The sequence below is a fragment of the Pipistrellus kuhlii genome, unplaced genomic scaffold (genome assembly GCF_014108245.1).
Source record: "Pipistrellus kuhlii isolate mPipKuh1 unplaced genomic scaffold, mPipKuh1.p scaffold_m20_p_9, whole genome shotgun sequence".
NCBI lineage: Eukaryota > Metazoa > Chordata > Mammalia > Chiroptera > Vespertilionidae > Pipistrellus > Pipistrellus kuhlii.
This window is the reverse complement of record NW_023425595.1, coordinates 66229921-66254418: the sequence shown is the minus strand read 5'-3', so window position 1 is coordinate 66254418 and position 24498 is coordinate 66229921. Positions and strand designations below refer to the sequence as shown.

The window sequence follows — 24498 nt, the reverse complement described above, 5'->3', positions numbered from 1 at the left end:
CAGAACGGGTCATGGCCTGTGGAGGGTAAACAAGCCTCAGCGACAGGCTAACGACCTCCATACCCGGTGCTCTGGCCACAGCTTGAGTGGGTCCCACCTGGGGGGGTGGGAAACAGGAGCGGAGGAGAATGGAGGGGGATGGGGCGAGGAGGGAGCGGTGGACTCCACTCCCCGTGATGACTTGGCAGTGGCCCCTGGGCTTAGCTGTCCTTCCCCAGCTGGCCCTGAGCCTGGTTCCTGCATTTCAACAGCCCTTCACCCAAACCATGAAGCCTTTGGGGTGAGGGGAATAGGACCGGCTGCCTACCACGCAGCCTGGGTCCCTGGCTTCTCCTAGGAAGGAGGGCAGAGACTCTGTTTTGGTCCCGGTCCTGGGGGCAGGGTTCCATCAGACACAGGCAGGACCAGCCCAGGGCAAGACCCCGAGCAAGTTACTGCATCTCTCCGTCTCCCTGTCAGGAAAATGGCGATGACAGCGCCTGCCTTGGAGGATTGACGGAGCATCACAGATAATAAGAGCAACGCCAGGATCTGTGGGCCCAGTGGAGGGTGTGTTATCAGGGCTCTGCTCTCCCTCCCAGCAGCCCCTCAGGAGCTGAGGACTCTGGGCTCCCTGGGCGGGTCAGTGTGCGGAGTCCCCTCCAGGGCTGGAGAGGCGGTGCTCTGCCAAGTCCCCAGCAGGGCGGGGTCAGTGCCAATGGTATTTTTGTTTGTTTTGATTTTGGGGAGAATGGAAGAGAGAGGGGAGACAGAGAGAAACACAACGATGGGTTGCCTCCTACCTGAGCCCCAATCAGGGTACCTGCCGGGGAGGAGCCGGCAACCAAGGCCCGTGCCCTTGACCAGAGTCGAACCCAGGACCCTTTGGTCGCAGGCTGACACTCTATCCACTGAGCCAAACCAGCGAGGGCAAGGGTATTGTTGATGCAATGCTAACTTCTTCTAACCCATCATGCCTCACTTCTCCACCATCCCGGCTGTAGCCCACCCAGAATGTGTCTGCCAGGGTCAGCTCCCGTCTGCCTCCCACACTGTGCTTCCGTTACCCTCCCTGCTCGACACCTCCAAATCCCCTTCCGCCCCACATTCCCTCTGGAACCAGCTGCTCCGCCGCGGCCCGGCCCAGAGCGCTCCCTCGTCCCCCTTCACTGGGCCCCGGCTTTGCCCCATGCGGCTCCGAGCTCCTCCCGCAGCCCTGGGGCACTCACCCTCAGGCAGGCAGGATCTGGACAACCTGGGCTGTACAACCCGAGCTCCCGCCCTGGCAGGCTACTCCGCTGTGTCCACTGGTCAGTCCGCGCCGCCTGGGAAGGCCCGGCCTCCGCTGTGTCCACTGGTCAGTCCGCGCCGCCTGGGAAGGCCCGGCCTCCGCTGTGTCCATGGCCCTCACCGCCTGGGAAGGCCCGGCCTCCCGCTGTGTCCACTGGTCAGTCCGCACAGCCTGGGAAGGCCCGGCCTCCCGCTGTGTCCATGGCCCTCACCGCCTGGGAAGGCCCGGCCTCCCACTGTGTCCATGGCCCTCACCGCCTAGGAAGGCCCGGCCTCCCGCTGTGTCCATGGCCCTCACCGCCTGGGAAGGCCCGGCCTCCCGCTGTGTCCACTGGTCAGTCCGCGCCGCCTGGGAAGGCCCGGCCTCCCGCTGTGTCCATGGCCCTCACCGCCTGGGAAGGCCCGGCCTCCCGCTGTGTCCACTGGTCAGTCCGCACCACCTGGGAAGGCCCGGCCTCCCGCTGTGTCCACTGGTCAGTCCGCACCGCCTGGGAAGGCCCGGCCTCCCGCTGTGTCCACTGGTCAGTCCGCACAGCCTGGGAAGGCCCGGCCTCCCGCTGTGTCCACTGGTCAGTCCGCACCGCCTGGGAAGGCCCGGCCTCCCGCTGTGTCCACTGGTCAGTCCGCGCGGCCTGGGAAGGCCGCGGCCAGGCTGGCTGCAGGAGTGTGGCCGGAAGGGAAGTCTGGGCCACAGCATGTGTGTAAGGCCCACAGCCCTCCCTACCGAGAGCGTCTCGGTGCTGGACAATTAGGTTAGTTTCAGTAAGAAAGATGGCAGTTTCTTAAAAAGCACCAAGCAGTGTTCCAGCCTTTTGGTAAGACTTTTGGAGTCTATTTAGAAAGGGAAGTAACACCTCTGCAATGAAGAGACTGGGAGTCACCCCCTTGCCACGTGATGGAATCCAGGATCACTAACACGGGCAACTGGATGTGGCACCTGCCCGCAGTGCTATAAGGTGAAGTCTCTGCTGCCCCTTTACTTTCACCAGAAATGTTTTACACAGAACCTGAGCATCACTGAGCCTTCAGACCGAGTTCCCATTCATGTGAAACACCGAAGGAAAGAGAAACAAGGAAAATGACATTAAAGAGAAACAATCAGAGGAGTTATGGGACATTATACAAGACAACTGGTTTGATCTTTTTAAAAAGTTCATGTCATTAAAAAAAAAAAAATAGGAACATTGCAGTAGAGTTGAAAGAGTACCTAACAACCAGGGCAATGCATAAACCTTTACTGGATCTTGATAGAAAAAATAATGGAACAATATGAAACGGTTTTAAGAGGATCAATGGAGACATATGAGCGTGGACTGCATGTCCGATGGTGTGATGGCCTTACTGTTGCTTTTCCAAGGTGTGGTGAGAGTATTATGGTTTTGTAGAAGAATGCCCTCATTTTTAGGGTATGAAACTGAGGTTATTGAGAGGAAAAGTGTACACTACCCACAGCTTCCAAAAGTGTAAAACACATATACACAGTGAGGAAGCAATCATGGGAAAATAGCTCTGGCTCAGGCAGTTGGAGCACTGTCCTGTGAACCAAAAGGTTGTAGGTTCAATCCCCAGTTGGGGCGAATATGAGAAACAACCAATTGATATTTCTCTTTCAAACCCATGTTTCTCTCTTTTCCCCTTCCTCTCTCTAAAATCAATAAAAACATATCCTCAGGTGAGGATTTTTAAAAAAGGCAAAATATTAACAAATACGAAACCCAGATGGTGAGACAAGAGTGATCATTGTACAAGTCTTGCAACTTTTCTGTATGTTTGAGCATTTTCATAGTAAATTAGGAGACAAAGGAGCTGATGGGAAGCCTTGGGTCCAGGGGTCACTTTAGGAAATACAATCTCGACCACAAAGAACTCCCAAACGTGTTCCTTTATTTCTACTTCCTTGGGTTGGTTGAATTTTTCTCTAGAGAATGCTGCAGTCACTTTCCTGGAGGGTAAAGTCTAACCGGCCCACATTTTGGCCAAAGGGAAAGACGGTGTGTGGAGGGGGCGGCCTTATAATTTGATATATAAAGTTTTACTGAAGTCACCCTGTTTTTGAGAGCAAGAACAGAGATGTATTTTTAAAGTTTTTTATTTTTTACTAATCCTCACCCAAGGATAACTTCCCATTGGTTTTTTAAGAGAGTGCAGGCGAGGGTGAGAGGAGGAAGAGGGAGAGGGAGAGAAAAACATTGATGTGAGAGACACACATTGATTCATTGCCTCCTGCATACAGTATACCCCAACTGGGGCCAGGGATCTAACCTGCAACCCAGGTACATACCCTTGATGGGGAACTGAACCCACAACCCTTCAATGCATGGTCTGATGCTCTAATCTGAGCCACACCGACCGAGGCCAGCGACTCATTTTTAATCCAGAGAATAAACTTCTGGTTTTCTGGGGCTTAGAGGGAAGGACAGCAATCTAGCTGGCGGAGTGGGAGAGGACATTTGCTTCTCAGACACTCAAACAATTGACACATTTTTATCCCCACTGTCACCCACTCTCCAGGAGAGTCTGCTGCTGCTAATGTCTGAGCTTTGGGGTGCTCACTAGTACAAATCGGGGGTTTTATTGGCTTCTCCATTGCTGCTTCAAAGTTCACCTTCTCGGGTGTGTCCAGTTACTGCGGGATGAAAGCCTTCCACCTCCAAAATGCCTTTTGTCTCTTCTGTTCTCTTCTTGCATTTAGGTTTTCTCTGATGCACTTACTGGGATGAACTTTGATGTCATCTTACTGGGATTTCAGAAAAGAGCAGCGGCTAATACTTGCAATCACCTACTATCCTTCACTAGGTGACATACTGGTGTTCTTTAGTCTTTCTTCTATTTGCTCGTTTGAAAGCTAACCATTCTTTGTATCTTTTCAGGGGTGATCCTTAAATTTTTAATATATTGCCTGGCTGAACAAAGTCTAAAGATAATCAATATTTCTGTCTTCTTCCTGAATAATGCAAACCTTGCAGAATGCTTTGACTTTAATCTCTCATTTACTATTTCCCATGCTAATTTGACCTAATATCTTAGTTCCTCATTGCGAACACCTGCCCCAAAGTAGTCTCTTCATCAATATATATTTATTGAGGCCCCCTCCCATGTGATAAGCAATGTTTTAAGCACAGCAAATATGGCAGTGAATAGACAACATATAAAAATACCAGAGGCCCGGTGCACGAAAGCCGTGCAAGAGTAAGCCTCCCGTCCCCCAGCTGCTGGCACCAGCTTCCCTCTGGCTGCCGGCAGGCACCTGGACCCGGGCTTCCCTCTAGGCCCCAGCTTCATCCAGAAGGTCCTCAGGAAAGATGTCCAGAAGGATGTTTGATCTAATTAGCATATTATGCTTTTATTATTATAGATTTCACATTAGGTTGAATAATATGAAATTGCCAACGTGTGCCAAGTTTTAGTTATAGAAAAGCTAACCTCATGTGGTTTAAATATATGTGTATTTGAATATGTATACACACATATTTATAAATGCATATAAAATTACTAATGCATTTTCAATTTTCCTAAACATTTACTAATTTTATTGTTTGTTGCTTCCAAGTCTATGTATACCTACTTCTCTCCAGGCTCTTTTTCCTTTTCAGATCCGTCATAGTTCTTTCATTGATGATCTGTGAATGATACCCTCTCTCAGTCTTTCTTTAAAACTAACCTGTTACTATTGAGTAATAGTTTACCTTAATATAATTCTTGGTTTGCCATTAACTTACCTTCAGCCTGTTGAAGACAAACTAGGTGTACCATTTAATAATGTGAATCTTTTTCAATAAATGGAGTTACACACATGTTGATATGTATGCTATTTTGTTGTATTGACAGCAAGCTTCAAAACTTCATGTCAAATTTGCTGAAGGTGTTAACATCACAGATATTTTTATGCTTAGAAATGTCAAATTTTGTGCCGCAAAAAAGCATTTGTGGAAAGTTTTAATTTATTACTTTATTTTTTTAAGTTATCATATATTTCAGGAAGTTTATGGTGAACATGCTCTATCTCAAGATACTTGTGAACACTAGTCTAAATGCTTTAAAAGTGATGATTTCAATGTGAAAGACAAATAATGTCCAGGTCAACTCAAAAAGTTTGAACACAAACAATTACAAATATTATTGGATGAAGATGCATGTCAAACTCAAAAACAACTTGCAGAAAGATTAAATGTTACTCGGCAAACAATTTCTGATTGTTTACAAGCAATGGGAAAGATTTTAAAGGAAGGAAAATGGGTGACACGTCAACTGAATGAAAGACAAATGGAAAACTGAAAAGTCATCAGTAAAATGTTGCTTCAAGGGCACAAAAGAAAGTCTTTATTGGATTGAATTGTGACTGGTGATGAAAAGTGGCTTTATTTTGAGAATCCCAAATGCACAAAATCATGGGTTGATCCAGGTCAACCATCAACATCGACTGCAAGGCCAAATTGCTTCGGAAAGAAGACAATGCTCTGCATTTGGTGGGATCAGGAAGGTGTGGTGTATTATGAGCTTCTAAAACTATGTGAAACCATTAATACTGATCACTACTGACAACAAATAATCAATTTGAACCACGCTTTGATCGTAAAACCACCAGAATGGGCCAGAAGACACAGCAAAGTAATTTTGCTTCACGATGACATACCTTCACACACTTCAAAACCAGTTAAAGACACGTTAAAAGACCTTGCCTGGAAAGTATTAACCCACCTGCCATATTCACCAGACCTTGCTTCTTCAGATTACCACTTATTCTGATTAATAGCACATACATTTTCTGAGCAGCATTTGAAACGTACAAAGAAGTGGAAAATTGGGTCTCTGGGTGGTTAGCCTCAAAATAAGAAGAGTTCTATTGAGACGATATCCACAAATTACCTGAAAGATGGGAGAAATGTGTAGCTAGTGGTGAATATTACTTTGTTTTACACTTTTGATGTTTCTTTTGAAATTATCGTGCTTTCTTTGATTACAAAATCCACCATTATTTTTTATGTATATATTTTTTATTGATTTTAGAGAGGAAGGAAGAGGGAGAGAGAGATAGAAACATCAATGATGAGAATCATTGATTGGTTGCCTCCTCACATCCCCTACAGGGGATCGAGCCCGCAACCCAGGCATGTGCCCTTGACCAAAATTGAACTTGGGACTCTTCTGTCTTTAGGGCGACACTCTATCCATTGAGCCAAACCAGGTAGGGCAAAATCTGCCATTATTAACAGGTACACCTAGTAGTCCTGATAAGTCAGGTGTCAATTTTTAACTATTTTCAATTGTAGATAATTAGTCTTCTCAGTTATAATAATCTGTCTTAGATGTTTTGCAGATTCATGATGAGGTGTCTGATTTGGATTTGTTTTATTTATTTATTTTATTTTTAAAATATATATTTGTTGGAGGGACAAGATGGCTTGTGTGAGAGAGTGAGGAAGCGATAGAGGAGTGTGTGGACTTGTGTGGTGTGTGTGAGAAAGCTAGGGACAGTTAGATGCTGCAGGTCTCCCAAGGGGCTGCCAAACCAGGCAGTCTTAGACAGCGAAACCCTGCTGCCACCACAAACACTCTGGGGAAGACACCGTCAGCACAGAGGCCATGCCATCTTGAAGGACAGAACTGCTTGAGACTAGGATCCTAGCCTCGCTGCTACCCAATCTGGTCTCAGACGCAAACCAGGACCCTACAGCCACTAGGGACAAAGGTCTGTGACCACAGCTGAAGACCCACAGACACCAAGACCCCAGGCACCCCGGCCGCAGATTTCTATGAATCACAGAGCCAATTCCCCTCCCCACCGGCCCACACAGGGGCATAGGAACTGCCATATCCTATCCATGCAAACAGGCCTCCTGCCCACACACAGAGTGGCGGCTCTACTTGAATTTGAACCTAGGTGTGCGGACATGGTAAGTTTGTTTCCTGTGACCAGACCCCACACCCACACAGGGAGGCTGTGCAAAATTTGAGCCTAGGTGCGGGAACTCAGAGAGTTTGTTTCCAGCAGCACACACCCGCGCACTCACACAGGGAGGCTGTGCTGAATTTGACCCAGGGCGCGCAAACACGGGGAGTTTGTTTTCCTTAGCGTGCACTCCTGTGAACAGACCCCACACTGGACAGCAGTGCCACCTGACTTTGATTTAGGGCAAGCACACATGGAAGGCTGTTTTCCACAGTGCAGGAGTGGAGACCTCCTGCTGACACAGTGTGACTGTACATCCCAGTACCCCAAGCAGACCGGGGACCCTGATTCTCTGTGTGAGAGGCAGCACTGAGTACCAGTGACTTGACTGTTTCTCATCACAAGCACTTGGGTTCCATGAGTCCCAGTGCATCCACACTAAGAGCCAATGACTCCAATTCTTGGTGCATGTGCACACAGGGACCCTGATTCTTGGTGCGAGGCCACACCAAGCAACAGAGACTCTGATATTCGATTCTCGTCACAAGCAGAAGAGGTCTCTGACTCCTGGAATGCACCAGGGGCTCTGATTTTGGGCACATGTCAGTGGAGTCTCTGTTTCAGCACGGCACAAGCAGGTTCCCTGATTCAAGTTGTGTGCATGAGGCCACACTTAGCGCTGGTGACTCTGATCCTGGGTGAGCGTGGCTCCCACCATCCCATGGAAGCCACACATCTTGGTATTGGAACTCTTCAGTGACACCTGGGGGGGGGGGGGGAGGATGCGAAGCTCCCATTGCACATGGCCCAGGCCCCCGCAACTCAACATTTGAATCTTCTGGTGATAGTTGGAAGGGGGAGACAACGAAAAAATCCCCAGAGGAAAGAAAATGAAGAATTGCCAAGAAAGGAAATAAGTGAAACGGAAGCAGGCAATATGACAGAAAAAGAATTCGGAGTAATGGTTGTACAGCTCATACACCAGATGGATGAGAAAATCAACAAGTTATGCAAAAATCAGGAAGAAATCAAAAGTGATATAGCTACAATAAAAAACACCATGGAAGGTTTCAACAGTAGACTAGAAGAAGCAGAGCACCAAATTAGTGAGTTAGAAGATAAGGTAGAGAAACAAGCCCAATCTGAACAGCAACTGGAGAAAAAGATTAAAAAACAGAAGAGTCCAAGGAAGCTTTGGGAAAATGCAAAACAAAACAACATCTATACATGTAAATAGGTAGCTTGCTAATTTGTCCAAGACAGTGTCCCTGTAAAGACCAATTTGCATATTGATGCATGCACGGCAGGGGGCAGGCAGCCAGAGCCATGTTCCCGGGGGTCTGAGGAGACTGCCTGACAGGAGCCCAGACTGCAAAGAAGGAATAGGGAGTGACCAGGGGAAGCTCTTCCAATCCTCCTGCGTGGATATCCTAACCCAGCCCCCAAACCCTTGGGGGAATCAAGAGGCTGACTGGATGAGAAGATGCAGCCTGCACCTCCTTCTCCAGATCTCTTCCCCCACCACTCCGCCAGGGGTGCCCACAAAAATAGCACGCTGGCGACCACCCATCAGTGCCCTGAGGGACCCGTGCCCACAGCCCACCACTGCCGGGCCCCATCCGCTGGGACTGGGCATGCCTCTACTCCCTGTAAATTCAGATCCAGGTGGAGACAGGTCTGAGCATGCGCGCCCCCCCATCAGACCCTTCCTCCCCCCTCCCCCCTGACAGCAGCAGCACCATCTCCTCAGAGGAAGTGCGCTGAACCTCGCTGGGGGAACAGCTAAACCTTCCCTCCTAGCCTGTCTGGCTCTGCCCAGCCCCGCCCCTACCCAGCTCCAGGAGATTGGAACCCCACCCTGAGCAGGTACAGCTGCAAAACAGCCTCATACAATTTAAAGAATGGTGCCAAGCAGGAAGATTTTAGTTACTCCCCCTCAGCTTCACCGCCTCCCTAGCATCCCACTAATTGCCTTCCCCCTGTCAGCGCCTCCAGGGACGACCACCGCTACGGGCTGCTGGCCAGAGCCCGCTCCTCTGAGGCCTGCGGAACTCTCTGCAAAGCTCCCATAGCTACAGTCCCAGGAAACAATCATGCCCTCCTCCCCTAATCAGCACCTGCCACCTTCGAGGGCACCCGTGGGCTTAAAAATATAAACCATTTCTAGGTTTATTAGCTCAGAACCTCCTCATGACAGCCCAGTGAGGTCGGCGGAGAGATTACAATTCACATGGTATATGAGTAAGTGTTCAGGAATGAAACTCAGAGAGGAAAAGTGTCAAGCCCACTGGTTCCCAAGGTGCAGCACACGACCCATGGGGGTGGGCAATCTGATTTTAAGTGGGGGCAATTCAAGAATGAGTTAACAGTGAATGTTTTGCATTTCTTATGATTCTAGGGGACCTCATCTACAGTGTATCCTATAATAAAAGGCTAATATGCAAATGACCAAATGGTGGAATGAGCAGTCACTATGATGTGGGCTGACCACCAGGGAGCAGACACTCAATGCAGGAGCTGCCCCCTGGTGGTCAGTGTGATCCAACAGGAAGAGCACCACTCGGCCAGAAGCTGGGCTCAAGGCTGGCAAGCACAGGGCCAGTGGTGGGAGCTTCTTCCCCCTTTGTGGCAATGCTAAGGATGTCTGACTGATGGCTTAGGCCCACTAAGCCATCAGTCAGACATCCCCCCAGGGCTCCCAGAATGCGAGAGGGCACAGGCCAGGCTGAAGGACCCCTCCCGATCCGCCAAGTGCACAAATTCTTGCACCAGGCCTTTAGTACATATAATAGGGCTGTCAGAAGAATAACAAGTGCAACAAGGATTAGTAAATCTATTTGAAGAAATAATGACAGAAACTTCCCTGATATGGGGAAGGAAAAAGTTACATAAGTATAGAGAATCCCAAGCAAGATGAATCTTAAAAGACCCATACCAAGACACGTCATAATTACAATGGCAAATGTTATCAACAAAAAAGTAATCTTAAAGGCTGCAAGAGAGGGACAGAGAGCTACCTACAAAGGATCCCCCATCAGGTTATCAAATGCTTCCTCAACAGAAACACATCAAGCTAGAAGGGAATAGAAGGAGGTATAAAAAGTGATGCAAAGTGAAGGACTGAATCCAATAATACTCTATCCAGCAAGACTATCAATAAAAATTGGAGGGGAAATCAGGAGCTTTACAGAAAAAAAAAAAAGGCTAAGGGAATTTATCACCACCAAGCCAGCAATGCAAGAAATACTAAAGGAAATACTGTAAAAAGAAGAAATAGAAAGGGAGGAAGGAACACAGGCATAAAATACAGAAATGTCTGCAAACAAGCACCTATAAATAATAACATTAAATGTATTATAAATGGATTAAATGTTCCAATCAAAAGACATCAAGTGAATGAAGGATAAGAAAACATGACCCATATATATATATGATGTCTACAGGAGACCCACCTCAGAACAAGTGACTCACACAGACTGAAAGTGAAGGGATGGAAAAATATCTATCAGGCAAATGGAAATGAAACAAAAAAGAAAAGAAAAAAACTAGGGTAGCAATACTTATATCTGACAAAAGAGACCTCAAAGGGAAGACCATTACAAGACAAGAAAGGCCACTTCATAATTCTAAAAGAATCGATACAAGAGGATATAACTCAGGTAAACATTTATGCACACAAAGCAGGTGCACCCAAATACATTAAAAAAAAAAAAAACTTCTGGAAGATATCAGGGGTGGGATTGACAGCAACACAATCATAGAAGGAAACTTTAATGCCCCATTAACATCACTGGATAAATCCTCTAGACAAAAAATTAGCAAAGAAACATCAATCCTAAACGACTCACTAGATTAGATGGACTTAATCGACATCTTTAGAACATTCCACCCCAAAAATACAGAATATACATTCTTCTCAAGTGCACATGGGACATTTTCAAAGATAGATCACATATTGGGACACAGGCAAAGTCTCTCTCAATTCAAAAAGATTGAAATCATATCAAGCATCTTCTCAGATCACAATGGCATAAAATTAGAAATCAACTACAGTAAAAATAATCACAAAAATTCAAACACTTGAGTCTGGATAGCATACTATTAAACAATGAGTGTGTTACCAAGGAGATCAAAGAAGAAATAAAACACATCCTGGAAACAAATCACAATGAAAACTCAACAATCCAAAAGTTCAGAGCATTTCAGGCCTACCTCAAAAAACAAGAAACACTGATAATAAACCATTTAACTCTGCAACTTGAAGAATTAGAAAGAAAGCAATAAGAAAAGCTCAGAATGAGCAGAAGGAAGGAAATAATAAAAATGAGAGCGGATGCTGAAACCGGTTTGGCTCAATGGATAGAGCGTCGGCTTGGGGACTGAAAGGTCCCGGGTTCAATTCCGGTCAAGGGCATGTACCTTGGTTGCGGGCATATCCCCGGTGGGGGGTGTGTAGGAGGCAGCTGATCGATGATTCTCTCTCATCGATGTTTCTATCTCTCTCCCTTCCTCTCTGTATAAAATCAATAAAAATATATTTAAAAAAAAAAAAAAAAAATGAGAGCGGAAATATATGACATAGAGATTTAAAAAACACAATACAAGAGATCAATGAAACCAAGAGCTGGTTCTTTGAAAGGATAAACAAGATTGATGAACTTCTAGCCAGGCTCACCAAGAAGCAAAGAGAGAGGACTCAAATAAACAAAATCAGAAACAAAACAGGGTAAATAACAACAGACCTTACAGAAAGAAAAAGAATCGTAAAAACAAAAAAATACTATGAGAGAATCTACTCCAACAAACTGGTCAACCTAGAAGAAATGGACATATTCCTAGAAAGATATGACCTTCCAAAACTCAACTAGGAGGTATAAAAAAAATCCGAACAGGCCTATAACTAAAGAGAAAATTGAAGCAGTAATCAAAAACCTTCCAACAAACAAAAGCCCTGAACCAGATGGCTTCACAGGGGAGTTTTATAAAACATTCCAAGAAGAACTGCAACCGATTACCAGACTATTGTAATAAGACTATTCCAAAAAAATTCAAGAGAAAGGCACACTTCCAAGCTCTTTCTATGAAGCCAGCATTACCCTAATCCCAAAACCAGGTAAAGACATCACAAAAAAAAGAGAATTACAGGTCAATATCTTTCATGAATATAGATGCCAAAATACTCAACAAAATTCTAGCAAATCAAATCCAGCATTACATTAGAAAGATCATACACCATGACCAAGTGAAATTTACTCTGGGGATGCAAGGATGGTACAATATCTGCAAATCAATAAATGTGATACATGATATAAACAAACTGAGATATAAAAACCATATAATCCAATCCATTGATGCAGAAAAAGCATTTGACAAAATCCAACACCCATTTTTGATAAAAACTCTCAGAAGGAATAGAAGGATCATACCTCAACATAATAAGAGCCATATATGACAAACTCACAGCCAACATCATACTCAATGGGCAAAAAATAAACTAATTTCCACTTAGATCAGGAACAAGATAGGGATGCCCACTCTAAACACTCAAAGTACTAGAAGTACTAGTTATTGCCATCAGACAAGAAGAAAAAATGAAAGGCATCCAAATAAGAAAAGAAGTAACACTGTCCTTCTTTGCAGATGACATGCTATTGTACATAGAAAACCCCAAAGACTCCATAAAAAAAATACTAGACTTAATAAATGAATTCTGCAATGTATAATAGTAGGATACAAAATTAATACCCGGAAGTCTATGGCTTTTCTATACACCAATAATGAACTCACAGGAAGAAAAATTAAAAAAGCAATCTCATTTACCATTGCAACAAAAAAATTAAGATACCTAGGAATAAACTTAACCAAGGATATAAAGAACCTGTACTCAGAAAATTTCAGAATGCTGAAAAAAGATATAGAGGAAGACATGAACAAATGGAAGAATAAGCCATGTTCATGGATTGGTAGAATCAACACCATTAAAATGTCCATTCTATTCAAAGCAATCTATAAATTCAATGCAATCCTCATTAAAATACCAACAGTATACTTCAAAGACCTAGAACAAATTCTCCAAAAATTCATCTAGAATAAAAAAAGACCACGAATAGCTGCAGCAATCTTGAGAAACAAGAACAATGCTGGAGGTATCACAATACCAGATATCAAGCTATACTACAAAGTGGTTGTGCTCAAAACTGCCTGGTACTGGCACAAGAACAGACATATAGACCAGTGGAACAGAACAGAGAACCCAGAAATCAACACAAGCTATTATGCTCAATTAATATTTGACAAAGGAGACAAGACCATACAATGAAGTCAAGACAGTCTTTTCAATAAATGATGTTGGGAAAACTGGACAGATACTTGCAAAAAAATGAAACTACCTCAACTTACTCCACACACAAAAATAAACTCAAAATGGATAAAGGACTTAAACATAGGATGCGAAAGCATAAAAATCTTAGAAGAAGCCATAGGCAGCAAAATAGCAGACATTTATCATAGCAATATATTTAATGATACAGCTCCTGGGGCAATAAAAACTAAGGAGAAAATAAGCAAATGGAACCACATCGAAATAAAAAGCTGTACAGCAAAAGAAACCATCAACAAAACAATAAGAAAGCCCACTGCATGGTAGAACATATTTGCCAATGTTATCTCCAATAAGGCTTTACTCTCCAACATTTACAGGGAACTCATACAACTTAACAAAATGAAGATAAACAACCCAATCAAAAAATGGGCAAAGGATCTAAATAGACACTTTTTGAAAGAGGACATTCAGAAAGCCAAGAGACATGTGAAAACATACTCAAAGTCACTAATCATTTGAGAGATGCAAATCAAAACAACTATAAGGTACCACTTCACACCTGTCAGAATGGCTATCAACAACAAATCAATAAACAACAAGTGCTGGAGAGGATGTGGAGAAAAAGGAACCCTCCTTGACTGTTGGTGGGAATGCAGAGTGGTGCAGCCACTGTGGAAAACAGTATGGCATTTGCTCAAAAAATTAAAAATGGAACTACCATTTGACCCAGTAATACCACTTCTAAGGATATATCCCAAGAAAACAGAAACATCCATTAGAAAGGATATATGCACCCCTATGTTCATACCAGCACAATTTACAGTAGCTAAGATCTGGAAACAGCCAAAATGCTCATCAGCAGATTAGTGGATTGAAAACTGTGGTACATCTACACATGGGATACTATGCTGCTGTAAAAAAGAGAAGGAATTCTTACCTTTTGCACCTCCATGAATAGAATTGGAGAGCATTATACTGGTTATTTTTTATTAAGGATGCTCAATAAACTTAGTGAGAACCTCAATAGCATAATAAAAGGATGTAAAAACCATAAAGAAGAACCAGTTAGAAATGAAGGATACACTAACTGAAGTAAAGAATAATTTACAGGAACTAAATAGTAGAGTAGATAAAGCCAAGAATCAAATCAGCGATTTGGAATATAAGAAAGCAAAAAACACCAATCAGAACAGCAGATTCAAAGAATCCAAAAAACTGAGGATAATGTAAGAAGCCTCTGGCACAAATTAGTGTACCAATATTTGCATCATGGGGGTGACAGAAGGAGAAGAGAGAGAGCAAGAAATTGAAAATCTTAAAAAAAAAAAAAAGAAAGAAAGAAAGAAAGAAAGAAAGAAAGAAAAAAGGCCCCTTGCAGGAAGATTCCTGGAAGAATAGGGCTTCCTGCCCTGCCTGCTTCCCTCCCTTCTCCGCAGCCCCGCTTGGCTTCCTTCAACACTGTCTTCAGTCTTCACCCTGCACTTGGATATGCAAATTAACCGCCACCTTGTTGGGTTAATTTGCATACTTGCTCCTGATTGGCTGGTGGACATGGCTTGTGGGTGTGGTGGAGGTATGGTCAATTTGCATGTTTCTCTTTTATTAGATAGGAGATATATATATATATATATATATATATATATATATATTTTTTTTTTTTTTTTTTAATTGATTTTAGAGAGGAAGGGGAGGGAGAGATAGAAACATCAATGATGAGAGAGAATCATTGATTGGCTATCTCCTGCACACCCTATACTGGAGATTTAGCCTGCAACTCAGGCAGGTGCCCTGATGGGGGAGTCTAATCATGATTCATAGGTCAACACTCAACACTGAGCCACACCAGCCAGACTGAAAACCCATTTCAAAAAATGACAGAAAATGTCCCTAACCTGGTGAAGAAAATAGACATAGAAGTCTAGGAAGTGCAGAGAATGCCCAATAAGATGAACCCAAAGAGGCCCACACCAAAACTCTTTATAATTAAAATCCCAAAAGTTAAAGACAAAGAGAGAATATTAAAAGCAGCAAGAGAAAAGCAGTTAGTTACCTACAAGGGAGTGCCCATATGACTGTCAGCTGATTTCTCAACAGAAACTTTGCAGGCCAGAAGGGAGTAGCAAGAAATATTCAAAGTGATGAATAGCAAGGACCTACAACCAAGATTATTCTACTCAGCAAAGTTATCATTTAGAATCTAAAAGCATATAAAGAACTTTCCAGAGAAGCAAAAGCTAAAGGAGTTCATTATCACCAAACCAGTATCACATGAAATGTTGAAGGGTCTTCTTGAAGGATGAAGAGGAGGAGAAGGCAGCTTATCAAAATATGAATAATAAAATGGCAATAAATATATATCTATGAACAATTGAGTCTAAAAACACACAAAATAAATGAACAAGCAGAACAGAAACAGACTCAGATACAGAGAATATTGGGTCGGCAACTAAGTAATTGCGGATTTTTTAAAGAAAATCAAAGACAATTTTTTTATGGAACTAAATAACTTTATTCTATAATGTATTGCCCATTTTGATCAATGACCTTTTGCCATCTTTCAGGCAGCATCATAATCCCACGTTCAAAAAACTTCTGGTTTTTATTAGCAAAAAACTGAATCAGGTACGATTTGACATCATCATCATTATTGAAATTTTTACCATTCAAGGAGTTTTGTAAAGATCGAAACAAAAAGTAATCAGTTGGTGCAAGGTCAGGACTATATGGTGGATGTGGCAAAACATCCCAACCAAGCTCCATTAATTTTTGCCGAGTGACCAAAGATGTGTGTGGCCTTGCATTGTCATGATGGAATACAACACCTTTTCGATTTGTCAATTCGGGCCACTTTTCTTTAACTGCATTGTTTAATTTCGTTAGTTGTTCAATGTAGACATCAGAATTGATCGTTTGGTTGGGTGGTAAGAGTTCAAAGTAGACAATTCCTTTGTAATCCCACCAAACTGATAACAAAACCTTCTTTTGATGAATATCAGCTTTTGATGTTGTTTGAGTTGGTTCACCTGGCCTGCTCCACGATCTTTTCCGCTTGATATTGTTGTAAACAACCCATTTTTCATCGCCAGTTATCAGTCGTTTTAAAAATGGATCATTTTCATTATGTTTCTTTAGCAAATCGCAGCTGCTAATGCGTTGCGTTAACTGTGATTCTTTCAGTTCGTGAGGAACCCATGTATCGAGTTTTTGAACATAGCCAAGTTGTTTTAAGTGATTTTCAATGCATGTATGTGATACATGAAGCTTCTCTGCAATCTCACGTGTTGTACTATGACAGTCCGAATTGATTATTGCTTTGATTAGGGCGTCATCAACTTCAACTGGACAACCAGAGCGTTTTTCATCTTTGAGTGAAAAATCACCAGAACGAAATTTGGCAAACCAATTTTGACACTGCCATTCTTTTAAGGCTTCGTCACCATAAACAGCACATAACTTTTTATGAGCTTGGGATGCGTTTTTCCCTTTGCAGAAATAAAAAAGCAAAATATGACAAAAATGTTCCTTTTGATTTTCCATTTTTCAACGAACGCCAAACAAAAACTACAAAACAGATCAAAAAACTTTTTTTACTGATTAACAGCTGAATAGCCAACTATCAAATAACAAAATGTGTTTTACATTTGTACTACATCTGCAAACCTAAAAATTCAACTGAAGCCATATATGTGTGAAATCCGCAATTACTTAGCTGCCGACCCAATATTTTGATGGCAGGGGGGTTTGGGGGTAAGAATGAAAAGGTGAAGGGATTAAGAAGTACAAATTGGTAGTAACAGAATAGTCAGAGGGATCAAGTCTGCAAGCTGGGCCTCTTGGTTGATAGGTCAATGCTCCTGGTTCCATGACCTCCTGGTTCAGAGGTCAATGCTGAACCACTGAGCCACACCAGCCAGACCAAAAGGCTTTAATGTAGAAAATTAAAGGTTTATAAAACTGTTGGAAGTGCTGGAGGAGTGATATCTCAGTTTGTACTTGGAGTGATCCTCAAAAGCTCACCTATGAGTGGCTACAAATGAGAAGCTCACATAATTAACATAGCTATGTGCCCCCAACCTAATTGTAAAGAAGATTAATTTGGATTAATATGGATTTAGTCTGTGTCTCAAGCAAAGAAGGGTGAAAGCAATGGAGGGCATTCAGAGTGATATTGGAGCTGTGCAGCACAGCCTCCTGTCTCTCCCCCCCCACCCACCTCTACCCCCCACTCCTACACACACATCCATTCTTTTCTTCTCCCTGAGAAAGACAGCTCTTTTCAAGGTGGGAATATAGTCATCCAGCATCAAGACTACATTTTTCAGTCTCATTTCCAGCTACGTGTAGCCATATGACTACATTCTGGCCAATGGGATGTCAGTAAAGTGATAAGAAAAATTTCTGGGATGTGCCTTGAAAGGAAATGAACATGCCCTTCATTTCCTCCTTCCTGCTGGCTGGGAGGTGGACTTGATGGCTGGAGCTGCAGCAGCTGAACCTCAGACATGAGCCTCTTGTTAAAGACAATGGCACAACACAGGATGGCTTATGCTTCCATCAGGAATATTATAACATTCCATTTTGTTTAGGCTCTTCTCTCCCACTCACCCACCCCCTTTTCATTGTACCTGAGCCTAATACTATGTAACACAAACTAAATCTGGGGGAGAAAAACACTGTAAGTTCACTGAGGAATAGAATATTTCACAGAGGAACAGCATGGCCAAAGGCCCGGAGTTCTGAGAGGTGGTGTGCTCAGAGACCGCCAGGGGCTTTGTGTGGCAGGAGATGAGAGGGAAGTGGGCTGGGATGAGCCACCGCAGAGGATGGACCGAACAGGCAGGACGGTGGCAGACAGAGCCGCTGGAGGCTGAGTGTGATTAAGGTGAGAGACAAGGAGAGTGTGATGCAATTGATGGTGAAGACAGGGAGAGGAGATCCATTCAAGACACATTTAGGAGTAAAACTAGGACTTTATAAATGTGGGTTTAAGTACATGGAGTGGGCCGAAATCGGTTTGGCTCAGTGGATAGAGCATTGGCCTGTGGACTGAAAGGTCCCAGGTTCAATTCCGGTCAAGGGCATGTACATTGGTTGCGGGCACATCCCCGGTAGGGGGCGTGCAGGAAGCAGCTGGTCAATGTTTCTCTCTCATCGATGTTTCTAGCTCTCTATCCCTCTCCCTTCCTCTCTGTAAAAAATCAATAAAATATATTTTAAAAAAAAAAAGTACATGGACTGGACAAGTCATCAGAGGAGGTTGAAGGCCATGGAGTTTGGGGTGAGCTGGGCTTTCTGGCTCCCTGCCTCGGAGGCCCTGTGGGGACCAGCCTTTCCCCTGAAGGAGAAGCCTAGTCTTGCTCCAATTCTTTGGGCCCAGAGTCCCTGGTCCAGGTTCTGCCTCTCACCACCTCCTCTTCTCCCCCCTGACATCCTGCTTGTTCCAGGATTATTTCATGAAGGGGAGGTGGGAGGGTCTTTGCCCTGTGAATGCTGACTCTCCCATCTGCCGAGGAGCGTGTGGGGGAGCTGCCAAGGCTGCTAGGGTCAGGCTGGCAGCTGGCCACTGCCCCTGTCTGGCTGGGCACAGTGCCTCTGGGCAGTTGAGTAAGAGTGTGCTGCAGAGACAAACAAGCTTGTTTGTATCTATTGCCGGGCCAGCCAGCTGTGAGTGGGGAGGTTGAAGGCCATGGAGTTTGGGGTGAGCTGGGAGAGGAGTGGGCCATTCTTGTAAATGTTCCAAGAAGCCCTAGGTCATTGGGCCAGGCCCTGAGATGGGGGCACTCATTAACCCTGTGGGCGCTGGGAAAGGGCAGGAAGTGAGCACTGGGTGGCCGCTGAGGTCATCTTCCTTTGAATTGCCACATGATATTTACTCGGAATTGCTGCCAGAGGTCCAGGTCCTGGAGTATAAAGCCGATTGTCTGCTCTCTATGCCCAGAACTCTGCAGGTGAGCCACTGGGGCAGAGGGCGTGGGACTGCAGGGTCTCAGCAGAGCTGGAGGGGAGGGAGCACCATGGGAGCACCACCACGTGGCAGAGTTGCTTCTTGCCCTGGGCAGGCCTCTGCACCCAGCCACCCGCGGGAGGCAGGGAGATGGGGGTGAGGTGCGGCAGCCCTGCCTAGGGAGGCTCCTGGGCCTGGCGGGGCGGGAAGACCTTCACAAAGCAGTGTGAGCTCACACTCCTTGAGCTCTTTCCTCTCGTGGGAAAGACACCCTCCTCTTCCCAGCCACACTCACCTGCCTCGGTCCCCACGCCCCCTAGTTCCCCCCCTCCCCCCCAGTCCTCACAGCTCTGAGCTCCCTTCGCCCCAGGGAGGCGTCCTCAGGCTCGGGGCAGGCTGGCCCTGGGACTGGGCACGGGGCAGCGCCCCTGGGAGATGTCCCTGTCTCTGCTTCCTCACCGTAACCGGCCTCCCCGCCTTCCTCCTCAGGACAGACGATGGCCCGCACTGCAGCCCTGGCCTGGGCGCTGGCGCTCCTCTCAGGTGGGTCTCCGGGCCGGCGGGGGAGGAGGGGGGGTGCGGTCAGGCGAGGCCCTGCTCACTCTGCCTTCCCACAGCGATTCCCGCCGTCCACGCGCGGAAAGGCCCCCGGGAGGACGCCGGGCAGAGCAGCGTGGACAAGGGCTGGGCGGAGCAGGCCCAGCAGCTGAAACTGGCCCTGGAGGCCGCGTGAGTGCTGGGCAAGGGGCGCGGGGGCGGGAGGAGCCAGGCTGTGGGATGATGGATGCCCTTGATTCCTTGGTTGGCTCCCTGTTGGCTCCTGCTCGGGAACAGAGGAAGCAAGCCGCCAGCTTCGCCCCATCCCGGCCTTCCTGGCTGCTCGCCCTGGCCCCTCACCCCGCTCCGCCCTGGCTCTAGCTGGTGCCCCTCGCCCCCTGAGGCGTGGGAGCTGGAGGGGAGAGAGCCCCCAGAGTAAGAGGCCTGAGTCCAGGAGCCTCTGTGCCCTCGGGCGGGGCCGGTCTGGCTGGACCAGGGCAGTGCCTTGTGAGGAGGGGCGGGTTCGAGGCTAGGACAGTACCCTTGGTTTCCCCATCAGATCAGGGCGCGATGTCTATGGGCTAAGCCGAGGCTGGGCCAGTAGCCTGCCGCTGACGCCTGCCCTCTTCCCCAGGAGCCTGAAAGCCAGCCTTGAGCAGGACCTGCACAACATGAACACGCTCCTGGAGAAGCTGGGCCCTCTGAGCGGGCAGGGCGGCCCTCCTGGGCTCCCTCCCGACCCTGAGGGCGTGCGGCAGCGGCTGCAGGCGGAGCTGCAGGAGGTGAGCGCACGCCTGGAGCCCCGCATGGCGGAGGCGCACGCGCGCCTGGGCTGGAACCTGCAGGGGCTGCGGCGGCGCCTGGAGCCCTACACCGCGGCCCTGGTGGAGCAGGTGGCGCTGCGCGTGGAGGAGCTGCAGGAGCAGCTCCGCGCGGTCGGCGAGGACACCAAGGCCCAGCTGCTGGACGGCGTGGCCGAGGCACGGGACCGGCTGCAGGAGCTGCGGGGCGGCCTGGCGCACCACACTGGCCGCGCCAAGCAGCTGCTCCACCCGCCCGCCGAGCGCCTGCTGCGCGGCATCCGGCAGCACGTGCAGGAGCTGCACCGCAGCGTGGCCCCGCACGCCCTGGCCAGCCCCGCGCGCCTCAGCCGCTGCGTGCAGCGGCTCTCCCGCAAGCTCACGCTCAAGGCCGAGGCCCTGCACGCGGGCATCCAGCAGAACCTGGACCACCTGCACAAGGAGCTCAGCGCCTTCGGCAGCGCGGAGGACGGGGCTCACCCGGACCCCCTGGAGCTGTCCCAGGAGGTGCGCCAGCGCCTGCAGGCTTTCCGCCACGACACCCTGCTGCAGATCGCCGCCTTCACCCGCGCCATCGACCAGGAGACGCAGGAGGTCCAGCAGCAGCTGGCGCCGCCCCCGCCCAGCCATAGCGCCTTCGCCCCTGAGTTCCTCCCGGAGGACGACGGCAAGGCCCGGAGCAGGCTGCAGGCCCGGCTGGACGACCTGTGGGAGGACATAAACTACAGCCTTCGCGACCATGATCCGGGCCACGGAGGGGAGCCCTGAGGGCCTGTTTGCCTGAGCCCACGTCCCAGCTTCTTGTTCGGGAGCCCCAAGCGCGGGCCACTCCTTGGTGGGCCCTGCAGGACGGGTGAGGCCACCGAAGGGGCAGCTGTCCCTTGCCTACCCAGCCCCCTGAGAGTCCCCAACCCGGATGCATTACACTCGCCAGGACTTGCGAACCTGGCTTCCCGTGCTCATTTGGGAATCCTCCTGAGGTGCTCCATTCGGTGCTGGCGGGAGCGGGAAGGGAGAAAGGCGCTCTGTGCGGGGGATGAAGTGCAAGCCCGCGGCCATGGGCTGGAAGCCCAGTCTCTTCAGGCCTGGCCTGGCTGGGACCGCGCTGGCCCCTGGTGGCCATGACTGCCCCTGGTCCCCAGAGCAGCTCCTTTCTCGGGGCTGCTGTGGCAGCTTCTGTTGGGGGGAGCAGGGGGAAAGGCGGGGAATGTGATGAGGGGAGAGTGTGACTGCGTGTGGATCCCGGTGCGCTCTGCTGCTGCTGGGAACAAATGGTGGGAGTTGTAATGGGAGGGAGCAGGGCCCATATTTTCTGACATAGCTCTGCATTTAAACAGCCGACCAAGCCGAAACTGGTTTGGCTCAGTGGATAGAAGGGTCCCGGGTTTGATTCCTGTCAAGGGCATGTATGTTGGTTGCGGGTGCAAGAGGCAGCTGATCGATGATTCTCATCGATGTTTCTAAATCTCTATCCCTCTCTGTAAAAAATCAATAAAATATATTAAAAAAACCAAACAACAACAACAATAAAAAACAGCCGACCAAGCCTCCAAGGTAAGGGGCTTCCTAAGTCCTCTGGGGAGAATACTAGGTGCCCTCCCCATCTCTGACGCTCAGACTGAAGTCCAGACATCTGACTCCATCGAAATAGATGCTTATAATGGAAGCTGGTCTGCCTGGTGTGTCTCATTTGGGCCATGTCTGAAAGCAGCGCCCTCACTGCTATCCCCAAATCACATCAGCCACTCCAGGCTCCTGCTGTACTTTCTCAGGGACCCCCTTTCAGTGCTAGTCTGCCAGAGGGGCCTCGGCCTGGCTGTGCTGCTTTAGGGGAGAGCTGTGTCTGCCTGGGGGTGGGCGTGGGTGAGCGACCTTCCTCTGCACCTGCCGGGTTCGGGGCCTGCTCCGCACAGGCAGTGTGCCTCCCCTGCAGGCTCTTGAGATGGCCTCTCCCATTTGCTCCTGCTGTTCCAGATTCTGAATGGCCCTTTTATGACACTGACCCTCTTTTGGGAACCCCAAACTCTTAAACCCCCAGCCCTCACATACAGATTCACTTAGAGGCAATGAATCTCCAATAGGTCCTCTGAGAACCCTGAAGCTGGGGGTAGGTGAAGTGGGGTAGTGGCAGGGTAAGCACACCCCTTCCAGCTCAGCCTGCCCTGCACCTCCTCACTTCCCCCTAGCACAGGCCCCACATGAAGCTGGCTGCATCAGGCCCGCAGACCAGATCTCTACCCAGACATCTGGATTTAGCCACAGAGCTGAGAGCAGTACCCAGGGAGAGGAGGTGCTGGAAAGTTTACCCCTCTCCCTCCAAATAAAAGGTCTTCTTGTTGTTAGGAAACTGGGAGGGGAAGTCCAAGGGGGCAGATGTGGTAGGGATGAAGGGGTGGAAGTAAAACTGAGGGTTGTGCCTTTGCAGCTGGAATTTGAGCAGGTGTTTATGAGGACAGAAATAGGGAGAAAAAAACAGAAAGGGAGAGGGGGACTGAGGGACTAGAGCCGCAGCAGCACCCTGCCCAACAGTGGATGGAAGGAAGCCCAGGATGTTGGCAAGAGGCCTGGCTCTTGTGGTCAAACTTCTAGGGCCAATGGTTAGAACCCTGTGGATGGAGACACTGAAGGAGCAAAGCACTGCCCTGGCTCTGGGAGACGCGCCAGGGGAAGTGACACCTGGATTGAGGTAGAGGCAAAGCCTGGATCCGGCTATGGAAGTTTGGATCATATAGTCCTGGCAACAGGGAAACCCTGTACTGCTCTGCAAGGGCCCAGAGTCGCCTGGCCAGGGTGGCTCAGCTGCTTGGGCATAGGCGGGTGCACTGAAAGGCTGCCTTTGCCGGCTGGATCCCCGGTGTGTGTGCAGGAGGCAGCCCATCAACACTCACTCTCACATCCGCACATTGATGATTCTCTTCCCCTCTCCCTTCTTGTGAAGGCCTGGGGTGGAGGGTGGGGTTGGCTGGAGGAGGTTAGTAGGGGGGAAAAGGGTGACATATGTAATACTTTTCAACAATAAATAATTATTTAAAAAACAAACAAACAAATAAATGAATAAATTAAAAAATACATCAGATAAACCCAAATTACCCATACTCTTAAAAAATGCCAATGTCATACGACACAAAGACCAACTGAGGGACTTTCAGGTTGAAGGAAACCAGAGACCTGAGAACTAGGGGCAATGCCTGGTCCTGAATCAGATCCTGGATTAGAGAAAGAGTTGCCATGGAGAATATCAGAGGGACAAGACTTGGAATTTGAATACAGATTCTATCTATCTATCTATCTATCTATCTAAAAGTCTAAGCAACTGTTAGGACCAATTAACTGAATGACAGGACAACCAGTTGCTATGATGTATACTGACCACCAGTGGGCAGGTGCTCAATGCAGGAGCTACCCCTGGTGGTCAGTGTGCTCTCATAGCTAACCTCTGTGGTCCCTCCCCCTGGCCAGCCTGTCCTGATTGGCCCTGATCTCCAGCCAGGCTGAGAGACTGGACCTGTGCACAAATTCGTGCAATGGGCTTCTCTCTAGTATTAGATAGTAGTACTGTATCAATGTTAAATATCCTGCATTTGGTAATCATAGTTTGGAATGTAAGAAAAGATTCTTTTTCTCCCAGCATGTGTGTAGGGGACATATGCTGAAGTATTCAAAGGTATAGATACCATTGACTGCAATTTACTCTTTTTAAAATATATGTTTTTTTAAAAATTGATTTTAGAGGGTG

The 24498-nt window shown here is 47.4% G+C and overlaps 1 protein-coding gene across 1 annotated transcript; it reads left to right on the top strand.

Annotated features, from left to right (window-relative positions):
• The first annotated feature begins 19899 nt into the window (after positions 1–19899).
• Positions 19900–22111, top strand: APOA5 (apolipoprotein A5). Its single transcript, XM_036428677.2, has 3 exons — positions 19900–19968; positions 20043–20154; positions 20597–22111. The coding sequence occupies exons 1-3, from the start codon at positions 19923–19925 to the stop codon at positions 21528–21530; spliced, it is 1092 nt and encodes a 363-aa protein (XP_036284570.1). The 5' UTR covers positions 19900–19922; the 3' UTR covers positions 21531–22111.
• Positions 22112–24498: the final 2387 nt, after the last annotated feature.